The 25,336-nt window shown below is 33.2% G+C and overlaps 3 protein-coding genes across 3 annotated transcripts in view; 1 reads left to right on the top strand and 2 right to left on the bottom strand.

Moving 5' to 3' along the window:
* The window catches only part of LOC144855620 (uncharacterized), a 41,390-nt gene extending 37,347 nt beyond the window's left edge, over positions 1 to 4,043 (top strand). Inside the window, exons 19-20 of the mRNA XM_078713524.1 lie at positions 801 to 830; positions 1,370 to 4,043. Coding sequence (XP_078569650.1) covers positions 801 to 830; positions 1,370 to 1,701 — 362 coding nt within the window. The 3' untranslated portion in view covers positions 1,702 to 4,043. The remainder of the gene's footprint in view (positions 1 to 800; positions 831 to 1,369) is intronic.
* A 3,424-nt stretch (positions 4,044 to 7,467) lies between these two features.
* LOC144856029 (uncharacterized) lies at positions 7,468 to 11,526 on the bottom strand. The gene is made up of 4 exons (XM_078714003.1): positions 11,370 to 11,526; positions 9,242 to 9,388; positions 8,622 to 8,786; positions 7,468 to 8,012 (listed from the first exon to the last, which is right to left on the bottom strand). Exons 2-4 carry the CDS (start codon positions 9,384 to 9,386, stop codon positions 7,738 to 7,740), a joined length of 585 nt encoding a protein of 194 aa, XP_078570129.1. The 5' UTR covers positions 9,387 to 9,388; positions 11,370 to 11,526; the 3' UTR covers positions 7,468 to 7,737.
* Positions 11,527 to 13,996: 2,470 nt separating this feature from the next.
* Positions 13,997 to 24,009, bottom strand: LOC144855188 (N-fatty-acyl-amino acid synthase/hydrolase PM20D1-like). Its single transcript, XM_078713003.1, has 11 exons — positions 23,817 to 24,009; positions 22,944 to 23,176; positions 22,373 to 22,459; positions 21,687 to 21,823; positions 20,872 to 20,994; positions 20,260 to 20,335; positions 20,015 to 20,076; positions 19,366 to 19,444; positions 19,179 to 19,250; positions 18,879 to 19,047; positions 13,997 to 15,985 (listed from the first exon to the last, which is right to left on the bottom strand). The coding sequence occupies exons 1-11, from the start codon at positions 24,007 to 24,009 to the stop codon at positions 15,756 to 15,758; spliced, it is 1,461 nt and encodes a 486-aa protein (XP_078569129.1). The 3' UTR covers positions 13,997 to 15,755.
* Positions 24,010 to 25,336: the final 1,327 nt, after the last annotated feature.

Genomic DNA, 25,336 nt, shown 5'->3' with positions numbered 1-25,336 from the left:
TATTATTTGATACGAATTCTTTCCTACCAACTATAACATTTCAAACTACATATAGTCAGTTATTGAAAGTGTAACTTACATTTAGTTTTGTTTTGTGGTTTTCTGGGGCCGCAACTATAGAAGTCAGAACGTGTTGTTAAGATACATCACATATCAGAGTTCTATTGAATCCGTTTTTGAAAATTGATTAATTAATAAAACATATATTCTATATTGCAAGATATTATTTGGGTGTTACGTAGCGGAGACATTACCGGTCCATCATTTCTCGTACTTAGGTTTCGTAACAGCTTTTATCCAGCTGCCGTATGAGAGTGATGTGACACTTTGTAATTGTTTTTGTGTTAGTTTTTCATTTATCTGTTTTTGTATATCTCAGAGCAAATATAATTTCTATGTATATTTTATATGCAAATGACAATGAATTGAAGTAATTTTCCACTGATGATAATGAAGATTTTAATATTCAATAATATTATGAAGATATTTTACATTTTTCTATAGTGTAAAAACTTAACAGTAAATGTTTTGTTAGGATTTTATGACTTCACAATTCTGTGTAGTCATAATCTAATAACCACTGATATGTTTTTGCTAACAAATAAATTAAGAAAAACTCTGTCCAGAAAAAGTGTCTCAGTGACATTTTCTGGTGTGTGCAACTCTTATAACTGTCTCATTGTTTCCCAAGTTAAATTGGAAATGAATGTTTGATTTTAAATAGAAATAACATTTCATTTGAAAATAATAATCGTTGTAGTGTCCTGCTTAACAATATGTTATTTTTATTTCTTTTTCAGTTAAAAGTCATTTTTCATCTGAAAGTGAAGGTATTTATAACATCACTATTCACTACATTAATTGTTTAAAACCAATTTACTGGGTAAAATACTGTACTATGTTGCGTGATCCCCTTTCGACAGCTTAAATGACATTCACTATTGATTTATTTTACTATCAATTTATATACAGTACGTTCATTATCAACGTCATCAAAATAGATTTTATTTGAAACAAGTACAGTTTAAACAAAAACAGCAATAGAGAGCAAATAAGCATAAAGGAATACATTAAAACAAAAATAACAATGGCTTATTACAATATTTTAAAAAATCAACAAATTACACACAGTACCTCTTCTGTAAGAAACCTTGGTATCGTCCCAGTAGTTTGAGCTAACCCCTTTCTGGCTGTGTGGGCATTTTTATCTTCTGGTTTTTTACTGCATTGTCTAAATTATAGTTTGTCCATCCTGTAATTGGCAAGTTTGTCGTTATTTGAAACATATGGGAAAAAAACTTATTAAACAATTTTTTTGTTTTTAATTATTTTTATCATTAAATAATGATATTCATTGTATTCTTTTTAGACACACAAAATATTACATTTTTTGGGGATATGTTAGAAAGCCTGCGATCATTTTATTCATCTTCAAGTCAATCAGACAATGGTACCCAACATGAACGCAAGACAGCGCGAATGGATTCTTCTACTGTCGATTATCCTTTGCTTGATCACCAAAAATGTCAAGCCAATGATTCTGATGTATACTATTATGGAATGCGGCCAAATTCTGCAAGTAGTTGTGATGCCCACTCTGATCGTACCTCTAGTAGTCAGCTGTATTCTGTACAAATTGCAAATGCTGATCCAGAAGCTCAATTCAAACAAGATGTTGTTGAAAGAGAGAGCTCTCTGTAGTGTTCTCTCATCTGATTTAATCACTCGATTCTTTGTACTGTATCTAGATTTTTCCAGTATCATAGGAAAGTTCTGTAATACAGTATCACATGTACTACTACAGTATCATAGACCATAAAGATGCTTAAAAAGACAAAATAAACAGTTACATTTAATGAGAAACATGTTGTTTCCAGACAATGGAATCTGGTTGACTATATTTTTTCAATAACATTTTTTTTTTCACTTTTTGGTCAAACTGAACATTTGTTTCAGGGGCACAATATTGTATCTTTAAGATAATTGCAATTACTACACCAACTAGAAATCATGAGAACACAACATTATTAGTGCAGTATTATAATTAATATGAAATAGCTTTCGCTATCACACTTGCCATGTGTTTTATGTAGATTACAGACCACAATGGAATTGATGTTAAACATTAAATGCAATCATGTCCAAAAAACTACAGTACCTTGAATTAGCACTATTTCATTGTAATAATATAATATTTTAATGTTTTTCCGGATATTATCTTGATTAGGTGATGTTCACTAGACTAATAAAATAAACAATTGTTAACCACTGATGCTGCAGCTATGTACAGTAGTTGTAGTCTAAACATAAACAAATGATGATGACAGACTATGTTAGTATGCCTACATATTTGTCATGATTTTGTAATTATATATCGGATAAACCATGGAGGAAAAATACCTATGGATAAACAGTTAATTAATACTAACAATTTTATATCAATTGTAATCAAAATATGTGAAGTGCTTTGATCAACTTGGAAAAGCGCAATATAAGCAATTATTATTATTATTAATGTTTAGATGTCAAGACATTAGAGTTGCGGTTGAAATTTGCATTTAGCAATAATGTGTTGGTTGGTAGTACATTACATTTTATATTTTAATATGAAAAGCAAGGTAAAATAATTATGTTCTTAAAATTTATATATTTTGAAAACAATTTGCTTGGCTAATTCTGAAGTAACCAGGTTCTGTTGAATCCCTCTCTGAATGTGCAATAACTGATTCTTGTATTGTACTGGAACACTTATCAGTAGATGATTCAGTTGTCAATTCCCACCGAATCATGTGGATTCATTGCAATAATACAGTGTGTAATTTGATGTAAATTGTTGTTGTTTTAAATGCGTTTTAAAAGTTTTTTGTAAAATTTATAATGAAGATAATTTGCTATGCTGCAATTAATATATTCAACTGGTGACTTCTTTTCTAGAGATCTTTTTAAAAAAAATACCGAGGGCGCCTTTATATACTAAACACGCATATTCAACACGCCTACGAGAAGTGTGTTGTAAGAGATTCCGTGTAATGATATTTTAATTGTAAAAAAGGCTACTTGGCTGAATCCTAAAATGTTGTGGATTCCCGGTTGCTGTTGGCGTGTTTAAGTGTCCCCAGGGTATTTTTTTTACATCTCATTAAATAAAAGTATGTGCTGTGAATATTTTGAACAAATAGTAGATAATTGTGTTTTTTAACACTTAAAATTAACACTCTTGGTATAGTTTTATCCTAATTTTAAAACATTTTTTTTTTCAAATTTCAAAAGCAGATTTAGAAAATCAAGAAACATAATTTTAAACGAAATATCATCTTTTGTTAAAATCTTTAATAAACTCATATTAATTCATAATGCATGTGAGTATACATGAGGAAAATACAACTTGGGATTATGAACTACATTATAACACAGTGTTACAATTTAAAGTATACCTGCAAGGTTTTTAGGGGTTGACCTCCATCCTATAACATGCTAAAAAAGATGTGTTCAAATTGAGGGTGTTGTATAAACACAGGAGATAATAAATCGTAATAAAAGTATTACATTATATGCTCTTATGTAACAGTTTATACACCTATAATGGGAATGTTGTACTTTTACCTTGAATTAATGTGTACTTCATGTAACATTGAATATAACCATATCATTTTACTTTGTTAAACAGGTGTACAGGTGTACAGGTGTATGTGTATTGAAACAAAACTGTTAACATAAATGTATAGGCAGATATATATCAATTTGATCTCTGTTGCAAAAACACCTTTGCCATGGTCAGTTTGAACATTACTATCCAACTGAATTTGAACTATACCTTGAAGGCCAAGAAAAATGGTACAATGTCAAGCAGAAGATTCCTGATTCGAATCTCCTACAGATTTCCGTTCAAAAATAATTTCCAGTATCGCACTGGAAATGCCTGCAAATTGATATAAATCCGCCGCTGGTTATTTGAACAATTTTACGTAAAATAAGTCTTTTATATTGTGTAAATATTTGTGTGGGTTTTTAAAGAAATTGAAATAAACTCAGGTAAACTAAAACATGTCAGTGTGCTGATCGTTTCATTTTTAAACTTCCTATGATCCATTTTTGGAAAAATTAAATTGCTGTCTCAAATGTTTATTCTTTTTCTTCTTTGTTTCCATTTTTGTCTGTTTATGGCAGGATGGTTTGTTATTGTGTTAGTGTCTACTTGTCCTTGTAAGTCTTTCTTTATTTGATTCATCCAGTTATTTCTTGGTCTTCCTACGGGTCGTTTTACTTTCCTGTTAGTTTCCTTCATTGTTTGTTTGATTGGGGTATCATCCGGTAATCTAATTATGTGTCCATACCATTTTAGTCTCCTTCGTTTAATTCTTTTACTCTATTCTTCTTTTGTTATCTCGTATATTTTCATGTTACACACTCTATCTGTTAATTTAATATTTATCATCTTTCGCAACATTTTCCAGTGATATATATCTATACGCTCTTATAATTTTTTGTTTAGTACCCAGAGTTCACTGTTATATAGGAAAATACTTGCTATGTATGCAAAGACTTTTTTTGTGAGTATAAAAAATGTTCCCAGTGAAACAAAATCCACTCATTATTTATCACTACAAGATAAAATGTGGCAGGAATCATTGTGCACGTTTTACTCATTTTGTAGATGACATGTTGGATATAGATAGATTTTATTGAAGATAATTCACGAGAGAAGGAGGAGAATTTCTGCAATATTTTATATTTATTTTATATTTAAGGTGATGTTTGGATCATCTTGCCTTGGTTCAGATCACAACATGCCTAGATGACAGATCTTGAGCAGTCCAATTAAATTCTGCAAGTCCGATTTCATGAAAATGAATATTGGTGTAAGGGACCACTTTCTTCAGTATCTTTGAAAACTTTGCCTAGTCCAAGGCAACTATATCATGAATGCTTTGATATCATGCAAAAAAAATCCCTATATAGTTTCTGTTACAATTTATAAAAAAATGTACATTGCTTCATTTTTATCAATATATTTCATTTTGGCTCTAAAATCATCTTTAAAACACATGTAATATCTGCTTTGACCTTTGTGCACTGTTATAAACACATGTAATATTAAAATATTAAGCGCCTTTCTTAAATTGTACCTTCTTAAAATTATTAAGACAATCATGACAATTGAAATTCTTAAATACTCAAAAGTTTCTTCACACATAAAATAAAAAAATTAATTTATTGTGAATTGTAGAATCTTATTGGATCAAATTTAGGTACAAATGTAAAAAAAAAATATGTAAAACTTAGTAAATTTACCATTATTACCAATTATGGTCAAAAGATTATTGCTGTTAATGTTCAACAATTCTTGTCGGCCAATTTACACACACAAACGGAAAACAAAAATATATAAAAGGAATCTAAATGTTAATCTGACAACCATTTACACAAAATGTGGAGCAGACGGGTGGTTGAGCAGAAACCTAATTCTATTCTTTTCCACTTACCGTTACCGTTCATCTATGTAAATTGGCCTTTTACAATATTTTCCTGCTTAATAAATAGTTTTTAAAAAACTGAAAAGAAACTGTTACAAATTGCATAATACATACAGATACAGGTTTTTGAAGTGGAATAGAAGTGGTAGGGGAAGAGGAGACCTAATAACAGATAAGGTTTAGAAGTGGTAGGGGAAGAGGAGACCTAATAACAGATAAGGTTTAGAAGTGGTAGGGGAAGAGGAGACCTAATAACAGATAAGGTTTAGAAGTGGTAGGGGAAAAGGAGACCTAATAACAGATAAGGTTTAGAAGTGGTAGGGGAAGAGGAGACCTAATAACAGATAAGGTTTAGAAGTGGTAGGGGAAAAGGAGACCTAATAACAGATAAGGTTTAGAAGTGGTAGGGGAAGAGGAGACCTAACAACAGATAAGGTTTAGAAGTGGTAGGGGAAGAGGAGACCTAATAACAGATAAGGTTTAGAAGTGGTAGGGGAAGAGGAGACCTAATAACAGATAAGGTTTAGAAGTGGTAGGGGAAGAGGAGACCTAATAACAGATAAGGTTTAGAAGTGGTAGGGGAAAAGGAGACCTAATAACAGATAAGGTTTAGAAGTGGTAGGGGAAGAGGAGACCTAATAACAGATAAGGTTTAGAAGTGGTAGGGGAAGAGGAGACCTAATAACAGATAAGGTTTAGAAGTGGTAGGGGAAGAGGAGACCTAATAACAGATAAGGTTTAGAAGTGGTAGGGGAAAAGGAGACCTAATAACAGATAAGGTTTAGAAGTGGTAGGGGAAGAGGAGACCTAATAACAGATAAGGTTTAGAAGTGGTAGGGGAAAAGGAGACCTAATAACAGATAAGGTTTAGAAGTGGTAGGGGAAGAGGAGACCTAATAACAGATAAGGTTTAGAAGTGGTAGGGGAAAAGGAGACCTAATAACAGATAAGGTTTAGAAGTGGTAGGGGAAGAGGAGACCTAATAACAGATAAGGTTTAGAAGTGGTAGGGGAAGAGGAGACCTAATAACAGATAAGGTTTAGAAGTGGTAGGGGAAGAGGAGACCTAATAACAGATAAGGTTTAGAAGTGGTAGGGGAAAAGGAGACCTAATAACAGATAAGGTTTAGAAGTGGTAGGGGAAGAGGAGACCTAATAACAGATAAGGTTTAGAAGTGGTAGGGGAAGAGGAGACCTAATAACAGATAAGGTTTAGAAGTGGTAGGGGAAGAGGAGACCTAATAACAGATAAGGTTTAGAAGTAGTAGGGGAAGAGGAGACCTAATAACAGATAAGGTTTAGAAGTGGTAGGGGAAGAGGAGACCTAATAACAGATAAGGTTTAGAAGTGGTAGGGGAAGAGGAGACCTAATAACAGATAAGGTTTAGAAGTGGTAGGGGAAAAGGAGACCTAATAACAGATAAGGTTTAGAAGTGGTAGGGGAAAAGGAGACCTAATAACAGATAAGGTTTAGAAGTGGTAGGGGAAGAGGAGACCTAATAACAGATAAGGTTTAGAAGTGGTAGGGGAAGAGGAGACCTAATAACAGATAAGGTTTAGAAGTGGTAGGGGAAAAGGAGACCTAATAACAGATAAGGTTTAGAAGTGGTAGGGGAAAAGGAGACCTAATAACAGATAAGGTTTAGAAGTGGTAGGGGAAGAGGAGACCTAATAACAGATAAGGTTTAGAAGTGGTAGGGGAAGAGGAGACCTAATAACAGATAAGGTTTAGAAGTGGTAGGGGAAGAGGAGACCTAATAACAGATAAGGTTTAGAAGTGGTAGGGGAAGAGGAGACCTAATAACAGATAAGGTTTAGAAGTGGTAGGGGAAGAGGAGACCTAATAACAGATAAGGTTTAGAAGTGGTAGGGGAAGAGGAGACCTAATAACAGATAAGGTTTAGAAGTGGTAGGGGAAAAGGAGACCTAATAACAGATAAGGTTTAGAAGTGGTAGGGGAAGAGGAGACCTAATAACAGATAAGGTTTCTGGGATCTAGGGCTCAATGGGATTTAAATGATCAGCCTCCTCCCCTCCTCTCAAAATGTAATAATGTAATAATAAATGTATACAGTAGGTTTATTAAATTATTCTGTACATGATATTAATAGTCTGTCAAAAATATAGTACTATTAAAAGTTTACAGAGCTGTAAAAAATGGGAACACCCAGTGGCGATGGAGCACCTATCCCTCTTTCCTAGATTCAGTTCAGAAGATAATCCATCATCTAAATTAAGTTATGAAAGACATAATTTCAAATCTGTCAGCTTTCTTTGTTCGTGTATTTTGAGTCTTGTTCATGTACTAAAAACTTGTCATATTCCTCGCCATCTTCTGGGGTAGATTCATCCTGTTCTACCATGTCATACGTTGGGGGCACTGTGCCACTTTGAACTTTAAATGTTTCTATTGATTGGAAAGTCTTTGCAATGCGTAACCTGTCTGGAAGTGATATGGTGACTTGACTGTAGCGTGGCGGGATGTCACTTTGAGCTATCATTTCTTCTTCATTCACTGATGGACATGGATCAATAGCAGCTGTAAACATTTAACATACAATTAAAATTGAGACTATTATCAATCTAGTTGCAATTCCATAAATTTTATATTATTGTTTTCTAATTAACAATATGCATTTTAAAATAAATTATTAAAAATAAAAAAGATCACAATAAACTATATAAATAAATATGTTTACTGTACTACGTAAAACAAAAGAAAACAAAGAACTTTAAGATAACCATTTATGCTGTCTGTGACTGATGAAAATAATATTTTCACAATTCCAATCAAGTGATGTAATGATTAGAAAGTTCAATAATATATCTGTGAGGATTCAATGATTTTATTGTTCTTATTGATCATGACGTCATATAATTGCATTCTTAAAAACAATATTTTCATCAAATACAAAATAAATGGCTATCCTATAGTATAGTATGAACACTTTTCAACTGCAACTCAAAATAACAGTTATTACAGCTGTAGTATCTTGAATGTTTGACCGTCTGATCACATTGCATTTTGCGAAATGTTTTGTCAACAACCAATCACTAATTTAAACTTGGGAGCACAAAGGCGGCAGGTTTAAACATTTTATTCACATTTTTTTTTGTTCCAGTAAAATGTTAAAGAAATACAACTTACCAACACTAACAAGCCTTGAATCATGTCCCCTGTGATCAAATACATCATCTTGAGGCTTCTTTAAAAGAGACACAAATGCCAAACAAGAGAGAATAACCATAATTGCTATAAAAGACACACCACCAATGATAGCAGCTAATGATGAAAAACTACTATATTCTTCAACTGAAATAATCATAAAAAGAAAGACATAATAATATTGTATATAAATGGTTCTACATCATAGTAATAAGTTGACCCTTCCATGAGCAGGCCCCCTGAAGTACAGTATTATAATTTCATTATGAACATTTTCAATGGATAAAAATTGTGCCATTTGATAGTATCAATTTGGGTAGTTTGTTTGTAGGAGATCAATTATTACTTTTTGAAAAGAATTTTGAAGTCTGCCCTGTATGTACCTATCAAGTCAAGTAAATTTATTGTCATTTGTAAACATATAAAAAAACATTTACATTGTGATCATTTTAATAAACAGCAATATCATTTTTTTCCCTCGGCCCAGAATATTTATTAATTATCAATATTGTTTGTTATTAAAATGCTGCTTGAATATATAATGAAACAAAACACATTTTTTTATTTATAGTTCAATAAGTAAAAATGACTTATGTGCTTACTAATATCTTGACATGTGATCCCTGTATAGCCTTCAGGGCAAAGACATTTACTTAGCACACATGTACCATTATTTTGACATAGAGGCTCGCAGAAATCTCCAATATATCCAGTAGTCACTTCCATTGTATGTAGTTGCTTCAGCATACCTATAAACATTGAGACATGATCAGAATTCAAAATAAAGTACAATAGTCAACTTTATACAAATAGTATAAATATACAATTGTGAATTTCATATCGCGATCGCATTATTTCTATCTTTTGGCATGTGACAATACAGGGCTTTAAATATTACATTACTACTAAATATTAAAGCTCACTTACAGCAAGGTCAAGGATATCTACTGATTTGTAAACATAATATTCCTCATTCACTTATTTGCTGCTAATAACCATTTGAATAAATTATCCCAATTTCTTAGTAGCAGAAACGGGACAGATTCCCAACCAGTTAAATGGCAGTGTGAAAATAATGATTAAAAACACTAAATCAATTGGGGCCAAACTGTTATCAGTTATTTGATTGACAGCTGCTGTAATAACTTGATTGCCTGACCCAGCCATTGCATTTTGGGTAATGTTAACATTTTCAACCACTAGTTTAACGGATTCGGGAATACAAATATAGCAGAAATGTCGGCCTAAAAATTATATATTGAAATAAATTGGTTATTTGGTGCTATTGTATGCAGTAAAAGCCCTTAAAAATATAGGAAACTAGTGAGTAAATACCAAATATTTATTAGGTGATAAAGGCCCCATTTTGTGAATTCACCATATTTGTCAATACATCTATTAAACCACTCGGTTAGAATCACTAAAATTCACTAAACAGATACTGTAATCTCAGCTCAATTAGGGTCAACATAATTTCAAAATGCTCAAAAATAGCATAATAATCCAGCATCAATGACAAATATAATAAGCAGGTAAGCCTTGTCTGGTGTTAATTAATCAATACCATTATAGGTATATTGGTTTCAATCAATATTTGATATCAAAGTAAAGCAGATTAATGGATGACTTAACCTTGACCTTAAATATGAGTAAAGTACTCAGTAAAAATGCAAATGTCAGAAAGAATCATGTAGATTTACATGGCATATTTGGTGCAGGTAAATATGAATGTCTAACAAACCAATAAAATGGACCTCATTTTTGTGCCAGGAAGTACTGTATACGAATGACTTATAGAGGAGGCTAACCAAAGACAGGGTTTGTTAAAATAACTGAACATACATGTACTGTACAGCAAGGATATTTGGGATGTTGTGTTTGGGATCCAGACCTCATAATCCTATGATTCACATCATGATCTGAGATGTTATGATCTATTATCATTAAAGCATTTTGGTTAAAATGGGTGAAAAACAGTATGTAGCATAAAACATAATATTATTATAGATTATATAGCGCAGTGCTTCGCATTGAAAGAGTAAAAACAAAATAAATCTTATAAAAATATGAATTGAAGTAAATATCCAGTTAAACTATTCTTATGTAAAGTACATCCTGCACAACAACATTCTACAATCTGGACAGTTTATATAATCATATTATTTACAGTTAGTTATGTCACACCTCTGGGGCGGACCCAGATTTTGACCACCTTAAAACTCCCTGCTCCTACGTTGTGTCCAGAAGTTGGTTTTACACTTGGCCTGAGAAATAAAGTAAATGAACCGTCAGGGCTATGTTTGGAATGCAAGTGTGAACACTGGACGAGACCCTAATAAAAATGGGGTCATAGAGGCAGGTCTATTAAGGTAAGGCAATGGTCAAAAGACATACTAGGTAGGGAGGGTTGTCCTAACTAAAACAAGCCTAATCTTATTTTTGAACATTCATTTTCGACAGTTCAGTTGCGTCATCATCATTTTCACAAATTGTTTACACACAGGCTAGCTAGTAGTACTCTACATTAGAAGGGTGAATGACATAAGAATTGACTTGAGTCGAATTTGTTTGCGTAAACTTCGATAAACCACACGTCGAATCAAAGGCCACCACAGAGAAGTAGGCCCTTATCTTCTGCTGGTAGTAGTGGGAAGGTGTTGTATCGAACTAAGACAAAAACAAACAAGGTTAGGTGGCCTACGAAAGAGAAAATAAAGAATGAAAACTTACGGTAACTAGATTTTATGTATGCCACCAACTTCACTGAACATGGACAGATTTAAACGGATATTTACTCATTTTATTTCTGTTGTTATAATATGATTGAAAGTAACACAATAAGCGAGGTCATAGTACAGTACTAACTACAGTTCATCTAGCATGTTTAGGTAGGTAATCCCGAGTTCTTCAATACGATCATCTCATTGGTCACATCCCGTCAAGGCTATCTCGGTCTCGTGGTACCTGTCAATCATTTCAGCCCTAATAAGGCGTGGTTATTTCGCACTTTAATTTAAAATAATAAAATAACAGTAAATGATACATTTAGTTTGAGATACTCAACAAAAAAGGAAAATATATTGTGACTCGTATGTTGAAAGATAGTTTCCTATACGGACAAAAAGTGAAATCTAAAATCTCAATTATTTTTATAATAGGCCTACTTTTTCTTGCCAACAACATTATTTTATGGGATGAGCATACTTAATTTCCATAACATAGAATTGCACAATCAACGGATATTGCCAACAAAAAAATAATTTTAGCTGAAGAAGGAAACAGCCAAGGGCAAGTCCTTGAATGCTGCAAACTGCCAACACAATTAAACAACTGCAACAATTACACCAAATTGTATTCAACTTTATAAGAGGGTAGTTCAACTACTTTTATATATATAAAGTCTTATCTTATTACAATTCATAATTAATGGATTTTTAAAATACTTTTTCCAAACTAAAAATGATTAAAAATGACAAAAGGAATTTGTTGTAGGCTACGAATGTTGTATGAATGTAATTCAATTGTATACAGTAGGCCTATATAAATAAAATACTAAACATTGTCCCCTACTACTACTCTAGCTACTACAGTTATTCTAAAAAAAAAGAAAGAACTATTTGCTCAATTTACATAAAAATGCATGATCACAATATTAATTGATCGCCATATATAGTTTGTTATTGTGAATAATCTTAGACATGAACCTAACAAATGCTTTCTTATTTGGCTAAAGTATGTAAAAATGTAATTATATTTGGTGGGGGGGGGGGGGGAGGGGGGGCGGGATTAGTGATTGGTTTTCTAGATTAAGAGTAATCATGTACTGTATTTAAATTATATGTTGTACTTGTTATATTTGGAGAAGGGGAGGGAGTGGAATGAATGGGTTTTATTACATGTTACCGTATGTAGATTAAGTAAGATTACCTATGTTTTTGTCTATTTTGTGCTTTCATTTATTATATATTTTTTTTGGACGCACCTTCAAAATGTGAAGTGTGCCACTGTTACAAAAGTGAAGTTCCGAAATAAATTATTACCTCCGCCAAGGAGGTTATGTTGTCACCCCTGTATGTTTGTGTGTGTGTGTGTGTGTGTGTCTGTGAACAGCCTGGAGGCCACAGTTTTTATCCGATTCTCACCAAATTTGGCAACAATGATCTATGCCCCAAAAGCTCGGACGAGTTCGAATTTGAGGGGAAAAGGTCATAGGTCAAGGTCACAACTAACAAAAACCTATTTTACTGCCTAGAGACCACAGTTTTTATCCGATTCTCACCAAACTTAGCCACAATGATCAATGACACATCATATAATTGTGGTTAAATTTTGAAGGGTCAGGGTCAAAGATCAAGGTCCACAAAAAAAAAAAAAAAAGAAATAAAAAAATAATAAAAAAAAAAAAACCTCAGTGGGACTTGAACCAGCGATCTCAACTGTGAGAGGCTGGATACATAACCATTACACCACACTGTCAACCACAACTTTGTAGTGTGCAGTTAACATATTTACACTTAGAACTAATAAAAAAAAATGTAAAAAAAAAATATCCAGGGGGCATTTTATGTAGGGGAATTTTACAGTAGGCGGAGGTTTGTACTCTCGGAGTACCCTCTAGTTATTATTATAATCATCTTATAATATACACTGTATAATAAAATGTACTGAATCTTCTTGATGTGATTTAATAGATAAATTTCAATAAGGGCCAGTTCAGACTATCTCAATTGGTTTCATGGATACAGTTATCGCTAACTTTTGTTAAGTTTTTGTTTGTTGTATTCTCTATATATAAGTTGCATATATTAACAAAACCTGAAAAAAGAGGAAACAACTATGAAAAAAAGATCTGGAATCTTTTTATTACTGAAGTAAAGCATTTAATTGAAAATGAGTATATGTGCTACTACTTTAAAGCTCAAGGTAAATGGGGAGATATAAAGGAAAATCTCCTTAAATTAATGAAATAACAAAATGCTATTTGTATCTCTTAAATACATTGTATATAAGCCTGGTGACTATATTACGTTTAAGATGTCATCCGGGTATGAAGCGTCTCACATACACACAGAGCCAAAATATTACCTTGGACTTGCACTTGGTATGGACCCTAACCTTACAGTTTTCATTATATACATCATTCCATCCTATCCATTCTAAACACCCTTTTTTCAAGCTTTTGCATTCTTCGTTTTCATCTCATCCATTTTTGTCTTGGTGAAAAGGGAGGATACTTTATATTCCTCCCCTGAGTTTATAGCCTCTTTACCCATACATGGACACAAACAGAATAAAACAACAATAACCACTTTTTTTTAAATCAATTTTTATCGTCATTTTATTGCCATCTATATATTTTAACTAATTGTATTTCTAAAAATGTAAATGAATGTAAATGTGGTTTCTTTTTAACATCAAAATAATTTTAGCCTATGAATTTTTTAGCAATGTACCTTATAATAAGAGAAATATATAAATGTGCATATATATATATTATTATATTTATAACAGAAAACTATAATAAAAGTGGGACAAACCAACAAAAGACAAAAAAAAAAGTTTTTGTTAGACTGTTGTATGCCTACAGTTCATAATAATGCAGATAATTCAATTTAATTAATTAATAATCTATTATCAGGATTTAATAACACATTATTACCTTCCATCAGAACTTTATTTGTAGTACCCTCAATTTTTAATTAGTTTAAGAGAAATTACATTCTCATACAAGATTAGATTATTAGACATTTACTATATAACTTTACAATAAAACTTAATGACTGAAAGCAAGATGATCATCGTTTCTGAACCCGTACCATCATGGAACCACTTTCAAGAAAAAATCAATGGTTTTTGCCATTAATTACATTATCTTATTGTAAAAATTAGCTTACACCAAATAAACATATGGCAGGCTCCTTATATGGGGTGAGAAAGCAGGAGCAGACATGTATGCATTATGAAAAAGATACATCTCGACCTTCAGATCAACAACTTATATTTAACGAGTCTGTATAGCCTTCTTATCAAATTTCAAATGGTTGTATGATTGAATTACTATAAAACTATAATAAACCAATTATATGTGACAGAATAGAAAACAACTATTGCCGGATTTCAGGACTGTTTCTGTACTTCATTGCCCAACTTTCCTTTTCTGTTCAGTGTGTTTGATATGAACCCATTTAAAAGGCCAACTTTTGTAATTAATATTTAAAGTTAACATAAAAGCTTTTTTTATTTATTTATTTATTTATTCTGGTATAAAACTTACAACAAGTAGCCGCAAGGCTATATACGTTGCATTTACAAAATTACTATACAATATACTTACATAACAATAAAAAGGATGTAATAAAAATGAAATAAAAAGTACAACAATATCACTCTGACTCTTTGGCTCATGAACTATTGTTTAGCAAATTAATTATTGTAGGGATGGGTGAATTTTTTAATCTTTCGGTTCTCAGTTTGTATTGTTGATATTTGACCTTGCCATTGCTTCGGAGAACACAAGGAATACTACGGATAGGGGGGAGCAAATAACAACTAAAATTATAGACAGCAGTATCATTGTCAAATAAGGTGATGTTATGGGTAGGCAAGCTTATAAGCAGTTGAATAGAATGGTTTGTATTTTCCACAACAAATTTGGCTTGAGCTAGGATAGGTCAATTTACACAGATGAACGGTAACTTTAAGCGGAAAACACAAATATAAAATCTATGTATGTTATTTCTTATGACCATTTACACAGAACAGACGGGCGGTTGAGAGAAAATCTGCTCAAGATAGAAACACCATGTAGTCATTTTGGATTCTGATTCTTGATTGACGTGACGCCATCCATCATCAACAACTGTTTGAGACCAAGATGTCAATAAATACGAGTGCCAAAGTAGTCTAGTAGTAGTCTAGTTTTGGAACTTTTTATTATTCAGAAATACAAACAAGACTATCCACCAGACCACAAGCGAATGCCGCGTGCTGTATAAACAGTTTTCTGCTTACCGTTTATCTGTGTAAATTTAAACTTGTATTTTCTGAATAAGCTAAAACTAGTACTGTACATCATCTTCACTTCTCTTAGAATACATATTTAAGACAGGAGGTAGGCTATAATTCATGTGAATGATCATGTGTTCCTTTCAGTGACACTACATCAGCATTCAACATGACATGATAATAAAAATTGACTGTTTTTCGGTAATTTAATATTGAAATACGTTCATCGTTTCCATGAAAACGAGCCAAGTCTTTCCTAGTTACTTCTGTTGGACAAAATCGGTAAATGTTTTGCGTAAGATTTGAATAATGGCGTGTGTCTGTGTTTGCCATCATAGTTGCTGAAAGAAAATTATAGAGAAGTGTGTGAATGCTTACCCCAGTAAATGGTAAGTGAGGATGGAAGTTTAAAGTGAGACCACTTGCTAGTGAGTGAGGGTAGGTTTAGTAGGACATCTACAAGTTGCTAGCGAGAGAGGGTAGGTTTAGTAGGACATCTACAAGTTGCTAGAGAGAGGGTAAGTTTAGTAGGACATCTACAAGTTGCTAGTGAGAGAGGGCAGGTTTAGTAGGACATCTACAAGTTGCTAGTGAGAGAGGGCAGGTTTAGTAGGTCATCTACAAGTTGCTAGTGAGAGAGGGTAGGTTTAGTAGGACATCTACAAGTTGCTAGCGAGAGAGGGTAGGTTTAGTAGGACATCTACAAGTTGCTAGTGAGAGAGAGTAGGTTTAGTAGGTCATCTACAAGTTGCTAGCGAGAGAGGGTAGGTTTAGTAGGACATCTACAAGTTGCTAGCGAGAGAGGGTAGGTTTAGTAGGACATCTACAAGTTGCTAGCGAGAGAGGGTAGGTTTAGTAAGACATCTACAAGTTGCTAGCAAGAGAGGGTAGGTTTAGTAGGTCATCTACAAGTTGCTAGCGAGAGAGGGTAGGTTTAGTAAGACATCTACAAGTTGCTAGCAAGAGAGGGTAGGTTTAGTAGGTCATCTACAAGTTGCTAGCGAGAGAGGGTAGGTTTAGTAAGACATCTACAAGTTGCTAGCGAGAGAGGGTAGGTTTAGTAGGACATCTACAAGTTGCTAGTGAGAGAGGGTAGGTTTAGTAAGACATCTACAAGTTGCTAGTGAGAGAGGGTAGGTTTAGTAGGACATCTACAAGTTGCTAGTGAGAGAGGGTAGGTTTAGTAGGTCATTTACAAGTTGCTAGTGAGAGAGGGCAGGTTTAGTAGGTCATCTACAAGTTGCTAGTGAGAGAGGGTAAGTTTAGTAGGACATCTACAAGTTGCTAGTGAGAGAGGGTAGGTTTAGTAAGACATCTACAAGTTGCTAGTGAGAGAGGGTAGGTTTAGTAAGACATCTACAAGTTGCTAGTGAGAGAGGGTAGGTTTAGTAAGACATCTACAAGTTGCTAGTGAGAGAGGGTAGGTTTAGTAGGTCATCTACATGTTGCTAGAGAGAGAGGGTAGGTTTAGTAGGACATCTACAAGTTGCTAGTGAGAGAGGGTAGGTTTAGTAGGACATCTACAAGTTGCTAGTGAGAGAGGGTAGGTTTAGTAGGACATCTACAAGTTGCTAGCGAGAGAGGGTAGGTTTAGTAGGACATCTACAAGTTGCTAGCGAGAGAGGGTAGGTTTAGTAGGACATCTACAAGTTGCTAGCGAGAGAGGGTAGGTTTAGTAAGACATCTACAAGTTGCTAGCAAGAGAGGGTAGGTTTAGTAGGTCATCTACAAGTTGCTAGCGAGAGAGGGTAGGTTTAGTAAGACATCTACAAGTTGCTAGTGAGAGAGGGTAGGTTTAGTAAGACATCTACAAGTTGCTAGTGAGAGAGGGTAGGTTTAGTAAGAAATCTACAAGTTGCTAGTGAGAGAGGGTAGGTTTAGTAAGACATCTACAAGTTGCTAGTGAGAGAGGGTAGGTTTAGTAGGACATCTACAAGTTGCTAGCGAGAGAGGGTAGGTTTAGTAGGACATCTACAAGTTGCTAGCGAGAGAGGGTAGGTTTAGTAAGACATCTACAAGTTGCTAGCAAGAGAGGGTAGGTTTAGTAGGTCATCTACAAGTTGCTAGCGAGAGAGGGTAGGTTTAGTAAGACATCTACAAGTTGCTAGCAAGAGAGGGTAGGTTTAGTAGGTCATCTACAAGTTGCTAGCGAGAGAGGGTAGGTTTAGTAAGACATCTACAAGTTGCTAGCGAGAGAGGGTAGGTTTAGTAGGACATCTACAAGTTGCTAGTGAGAGAGGGTAGGTTTAGTAAGACATCTACAAGTTGCTAGTGAGAGAGGGTAGGTTTAGTAGGACATCTACAAGTTGCTAGTGAGAGAGGGTAGGTTTAGTAAGACATCTACAAGTTGCTAGTGAGAGAGGGTAGGTTTAGTAGGTCATTTACAAGTTGCTAGTGAGAGAGGGCAGGTTTAGTAGGTCATCTACAAGTTGCTAGTGAGAGAGGGTAAGTTTAGTAGGACATCTACAAGTTGCTAGTGAGAGAGGGTAGGTTTAGTAGGTCATCTACAAGTTGCTAGTGAGAGAGGGTAAGTTTAGTAGGACATCTACAAGTTGCTAGTGAGAGAGGGTAGGTTTAGTAGGACATCTACAAGTTGCTAGAGAGAGAGGGTAGGTTTAGTAGGACATCTACAAGTTGCTAGTGAGAAAGGGTAGGTTTAGTAAGACATCTACAAGTTGCTAGTGAGAGAGGGTAGGTTTAGTAAGAAATCTACAAGTTGCTAGTGAGAGAGGGTAGGTTTAGTAAGACATCTACAAGTTGCTAGTGAGAGAGAGTAGGTTTAGTAAGACATCTACAAGTTGCTAGTGAGAGAGGGTAGGTTTAGTAGGACATCTACAAGTTGCTAGTGAGAGAGGGTAGGTTTAGTAAGAAATCTACAAGTTGCTAGTGAGAGAGGGTAGGTTTAGTAAGACATCTACAAGTTGCTAGTGAGAGAGGGTAGGTTTAGTAGGACATCTACAAGTTGCTAGTGAGAGAGGGTAGGTTTAGTAGGACATCTACAAGTTGCTAGTGAGAGAGGGTAGGTTTAGTAGGACATCTACAAGTTGCTAGCGAGAGAGGGTAGGTTTAGTAAGACATCTACAAGTTGCTAGTGAGAGAGGGTAGGTTTAGTAAGACATCTACAAGTTGCTAGTGAGAGAGGGTAGGTTTAGTAAGACATCTACAAGTTGCTAGTGAGAGAGGGTAGGTTTAGTAGGACATCTACAAGTTGCTAGTGAGAGAGGGTAGGTTTACCTGGAACTACTACAACTTGTCCAAAAACTTGTTTGATGCTAGTAGATATTAACTGGTAACCGAATGCTGATTCATCGTATGGTGATTGACGAGAGGGTTCAAATGATTCGCCTAAAATGTTGAACTTGATTCGCTTGTCGTTTACTATCTTTTTATCAAGCTCCAAAATCTAAAATAAGGGAGATTTGAGATAAACAAATTCAAGACAATCCAAAAATACGTAATAGAAATTTTAAATGGCCACACATGGTTTGATTTATAGTGCTCTGATTCTACTCGTCTACACTGATGATTACTAACCTCTTGTACACTTTGTAAGGGGTGAATCCGATGATTAACAATAGCTTTGGCATTCGGAGCAATCACGTTTGTCTTTAAAAAAAATGTTTTCACATATTAAATATTTCACATTTGAAAAATGTCTTAAAGATGTCAATGTACCATTAAATTAATATTCATAAACAAATTGTAGAAAACTGCAATATACCTTGATGCCACCATTAAACATCGTCACTGCTGTTGTTGTTCGAATCAAGGAATCAGTTTCAGGATTCCGAGATATAAACCTTTAAAACAAAGAATATGCAGAATTTTAGGTGCTAGGACATTCCATCCACTGATTTTTAATTAAAATAATTTATCATGCCATATTTACTTCATTTAAAATTTATTTATTTATTTGGTGACAATTTCCCTTTAAATTGGTGGCACTGAAAATATGCGGTGCGGTTCGTAAAAACAAAACATAAAATGTTGCAAAAAAAACATAAATAAACTAAACAAAACTATTTACAAATGACAATAAATCCAATGTAATATGGTATGGCACAATATTAGAATAAAAACTATTACAGATGTTTATGTTGTTTAATAGAGAAATTAGGGGGAATCCAGGGGAGTAAGATATCAACACTTTAATTTAGCTGTCAAAGGGGGACTGGAATTAGTTCCTTCAAACATTAAAGATATTTTTAAGCACCACCGCTTCAAAGTGCAATTTATAATAACTTTCCAAGATATTCTGGTGATAGAAATAATAGTATCTTCAATTTATACATAACATTTATACTGTAATTTCATTTATACAATATAAGATATTTAAAAACTTATAAAAAATGTTAACAAACAATACATACCAACTTAAAAGAGGGCCAAACAACCATAGATTTGTTACAAAAAAACGGACTGCAACGGGCATCTAAAAATAATTAATACAGTATCAATTAAGATTTAATAAGATAACAAGATAATAATAAGATAACAACACTACAGCTTGTGTGAGTCTGAACATAGCTTTTTAAAATATTTATAAACAGTTAAGAAAGCTTATTGATAATTCTTTTTGACAATTTAATTGTATATTAGTTGATATTATACTTACTTCAACGCTGAGTATTTGGTACATGACTTTATCTACATCTGATCCAAATTGTGATGGTAACGGACAGCCTTCTAACCTTTAATGAGTAAATTAACAGATTTAATTGATTAATTCCATTCTGCATTGCCACTTGAAGAACAAACAACTTTTCTATAAATCATTTTCAATCCTACTAGACATTGCGATTTTGACACTGGCATAATTGTAAGGTTAAATAAAATGCCCGATTTCATTCGACATAAATCAAGTTTGCTTATTCTTTACTCTTTACCTGAAAAAATTCTAGTATGTCTCAGGAAGTCTTACGCTGTTGTGTTGAGTGAAAATGAAGTGAAATGTTGTGTTAAGCATTGGTATATTGTGCATTCCCACTCCACTGATCATGCATGCTGACTCTATCAGTGGTAATTTAATGCTAAACTTACTATTTATTTATGATTGTTTTTAATGAATTTGTTCATTCTCCTCACATTCATAAAACAGAAGTAAAATTAAGGTAAAATTTAACTGTTTAAGGGTTTACCATGATCTTAGTAAATCTTATGAAACAATCAGGTTTAATTGTGGCAGATCCAGGAAAAATTGTAAACTGGACCTCTGAAATATTCTTACCTACAAATTGCTTTTGCAAGTGCACCGATATTTGTTTCCTTTGGAGGGATACTTGAATGTCCTGTAGGGGCTGAATCCATTGTCAACTCTACAGTCAGTGATCCTTTTTCTGCTATTGAGACCCTAAAATACAATATAGTTTTATTGTTTATTTTGTGTAAATTTGTTTCGTTTTGTCGACAGCCACCTTCAGCAACACATATTTTTATAATTCAAAAGAGCCAGCGACCCTCATATAAGATATGCATTGAAATAAATTAATAAGTAAAGTTTAAATAAACAGCAATTGTATCATTAAAACATTTTCTATTTACAATGTAAAGTTTAAATAAAATTAAGCAGGTAAGATCGAAGAGAAAACAAATGAAGGATTTCAAACACAAATTTTTAAATCCTGTCCCGCAATAAGGATCAAAATAAAATGATTTTATATTTTAGTATTTTAAAATGTATTACATTTTATAATTATTTAAACCTGTTGGTGACAGTAATTATTCTAATAAAAAAAAAACAATAACAAATCTGCCTTTAAAAATGCTGAAAAGCATATCTCAAATAGTGATTTTTATTTCAATAATTGTTCTAGTGACAATAGACACTACTATTTTCTTCTCTTCATTTAAAGCTAAACATGCATTACATGATGGAAGGTTTCAGTGTTTGTGTGTGCACATCACAATTGTATTATTACATCAGTGCTGTACATTTGTGACTATTTTTATTTATACATTGCTGTCAGTTTTTTTGGTCATTTTTTAAATTCGATGAAAAAATGATTATTAGAAACAGAAAAAACTTAGAGACTAAGTACTTACATAGCAACTGGCTTGTTAAGAAATGGTACAATACCATGTAATATCATCGTTCCTTCATCTAAAAGAAACTCTACTTCAGTAACTCCTTTTTTCTTCAAATGTTCAGCTATGTAGTGTGCGCCTTTCTTCCCTCCAATCTGTAAAAAGCATCACATATTAACATTATTTGAGCTAGTATGAAATCCCATGCTTGAATATAGATGTAATATAATGTGGCGGATTGAAGGGCATCTCCACACACACCACCCATTAAATAATCAATTTTCACACAATTTATTGTCAATGCTAGATCTTCTTAATAGTAATTTAAATGTAAATTTTAATTGTTTATAATTTTACCACGCTCTGTTTATGTCAAATTTCAGGATCTTCCAGCCAAATAGTCACAATTGTTTTCTGAATAGAATGGTCAATGCTCTTTAATATTTTTTTCATTTCATTTATTTTGTCTCCATAAAAATACAACATAAAAAACGTGGACAAAGAACAAGAAAACATCACACAAAACCAGGCAGAGACAGGATTCCGAAAAAGCGAACCTAATCACTATCTAGTAGGTCTCCTATTGCACTGATTGAATAAAAAACATTCATAATTCTTGATATAACTTTCAAAGTATCAGTAATAAAATGAACTGGACTGTTGATTATGTTGATACATTACAATTTATTTGCGTATATCAGTACCTCCTCATCATGACCAAATGCAATGTAAAGTGAACGTTTAGGAAGATCATTTTGTTTTAATCTGAACTCTAATGCCTCCAGGATACCCTGCAATAAAAAAATAAAAATAATTCCTATAAAACAATATATATTTTAAAAACAAATAATAAGTAGACAATTTTCTTGAAAGCCAGACAAATAATCCACACATCAGGGGCCGATCCCGAGGGTAGAACTTGAGGGCGCAAACACTTTGTTAGGACAGAGCCATGTATTTGAAGAGTTACAACTTTGAATGGATTAGAAGCCATTTTTATGTCCAAAAATTTGTTCCATGCATAGGAATAGTTGGACACAAAGTTGGTCGATAGTGTCCCACATGACATTCTAAAATCCATGAAAAAGAGGTCATAACTCTTTTAATATATGGCCCTGTTAAGAAGGATTAATCAATGAGGCTATAGCCCGTTAAAAATGATGATGACTGCGAGTCTGGACTTCAGCTGGCCTGCGGATTCAGCTGGTTACCCTCTCTAAATAAAGTGGAAATGAAATGAAAGAAAATAATAATATTTAGTGTTTTCAAACCTACCAGGACACTTTGTTTATCATCCATTGTTCCTCTTCCATAAATAAATCCATCATCTTCAATTCCTTGGAAAGGGGGAACCGACCACATCGATTCTTCCACTGGGACAACGTCCAGATGAGCACATAATAGATATGGTGTTAAATGAGAGGATGACCCCTTCACAGTATATAACAGACTGTATTCATTGATTACTTCTAGGCTGACAAGGACAGATGAGTGGATCAAAGGATACTCTACAAAATCAAACAATTTACATCCTTTTTGTATGTTGTGCATTTCTGTAACTAATATTCAATAATTTTGATGTTTTTTTGTGCATTAATTCCATTTTAAAAAGAACTTCCTGTTTAAAAAGAAAAATCCACTTACATATTTTTTTAAAGAATATCAATGAAATAATCAAGCAAAATTGTATTCTAGCCATATGAAATAGATATTCACTATGGTGGATTAGATTTGTTTTGGTGCTATTTATTGTGATAAAACTTGACATTTCATGATAGAAAGTTTTACCATAAATACTGTAAAAATAAAAGATGCCCAAGGTCATCATTATGTTGTTTTTGTGCATGAAACCTGATTCTACACACTGATTGGCCAGAAGTTATACCAGCTCTTCATCTATTATAATGGATAACAAATGCAGCAGTTTATTATGACACACAAATAAATTCACTGCTTATGAAAAGAAGTAACAGGCTTCATGAGGATCCAAAACAAAGGCTAGGCTAGACCATGAGGTGACCCATCATATATAAACTAAATGTATACTGACGACGTAGGCCTACCCCGACCGAGGCCTACTTACCAATACCAGGGAAGAGTGAAACTCCTCTTAAACTAAGCACTGGATCTTGCTACTTTAAAACTTGCCTTTTGACAGGAATTCTCGAAATCTGATTAGCTCTGATTTGTTAGATCTGAAATAATCTGTATATGAAATTGTTTGAAATTGAACAGCATTTTGCAGGCGACCAATGAGATGGTCGTCAGCTTGAATAAAGTCCGTGTTTATCGATGGCACTTGTTGAACATGCTGGGGTTGCTCTGTGCTTAGAATAACCATTCTAAGTAGGCACATCGTAAATAAACAACCTAATATTACTAGTAATGCCTTTCCAATAATTTGTATGACATTCGCCATTTCAAAGCCTCCTCCGTCCGTTACGTCTTGTTGTAGGGCTAGCGGAGTTGTTGCAACCTATGAACTCGTTATCACAAATGAATGAAGGTGATCCAGGGACGCGAATAGGCGGCGTTTGTCACAGAAATCGGTATATCAAAGGATTTTTTGTTTATACGAATTTGTTGTGCAATAATCTAGCTAGTTCACAATTACCTTGTATGAAAAACCACAAACACATTTTAATACCTGTAAATAATATGCTTGTAATATGATTTTTAATGATATATTGTCCCTAAAAAAAATAATTTGTACATATTTTTTATTTGGAAATGCCATTTCAATGACACATTATTAATAGTTTCACAAAAAATTGGATAGAAAACAAATGACTTACCTGTAATTGAAAGCAAAAAAACAGTATACAATGATTTTTGGTTAAATTTAATCATTCATTTTGTCTTTTTGAAAGCGAGTGAAATCACTGTCACCAAAATGGTCTATTCAAAGTCTGATTTTATTAATCTTAATTTAACTGTTCTAAATCTACAAAACAATTTATTTTGTTTATATTGTCGTAACATCATCAATAAGTAGCCTAATACAGGCCTACCAATTTGTGTCTTAGTCTTAGCGCAAAATATAAACTGAGTGGCATAGCTGGGCCAGAATTGTTATTGCTGAGAATGCGGATCCAGACCAAAATAAAGATTATTTAATACACACGCAGTGAATTTGTTTATGTTGTATACAAAGTTGAATTTAATTGCAGTCGACAGAAGCATCACAGCAAACAATTTAAAATAACAGATGCCATAGGGAAAATCTTACAGGATATTCATTACTACTACTACTTAGTCACTAATCATTATTGTTCCCCCCAAAACATGAAAAATGAAGATTTATAAAATCAGAATTTGAATAGAAAAGAAAAGAGCCAACAGCAGCCAATTTTATGCTTTAAATTACAGTTTTTAAGGTAACAATTTTTTTGGGTAAAAGTGAATAACTATTATGTAACATTAAAATTGCATATTCAACAAAAAAAAATGTCATTTGGGGAAATATATATCTTCCCTTTTTTTACAATGGATAGAAAATTCCAAATATTTATATATCTTTTTGCATCTCTGCAAGTTCCTTATGTATGTACATCATACAACAAATACAACACATTTGAGATCAAGCTTATTTTTATTATGCAAACTCTTCAGTAAAATAAAGTCAACTTTATGTTATTCTTATATATCAGTTGAAAATATATATTAAG

The sequence above is a fragment of the Antedon bifida genome, chromosome 11 (genome assembly GCF_963402885.1).
Source record: "Antedon bifida chromosome 11, ecAntBifi1.1, whole genome shotgun sequence".
Classification (NCBI taxonomy): Eukaryota; Metazoa; Echinodermata; class Crinoidea; order Comatulida; family Antedonidae; genus Antedon; species Antedon bifida.
The sequence above is the reverse complement of the archived record's forward strand: the minus strand, read 5'-3'. Positions and strand labels throughout refer to the sequence as shown.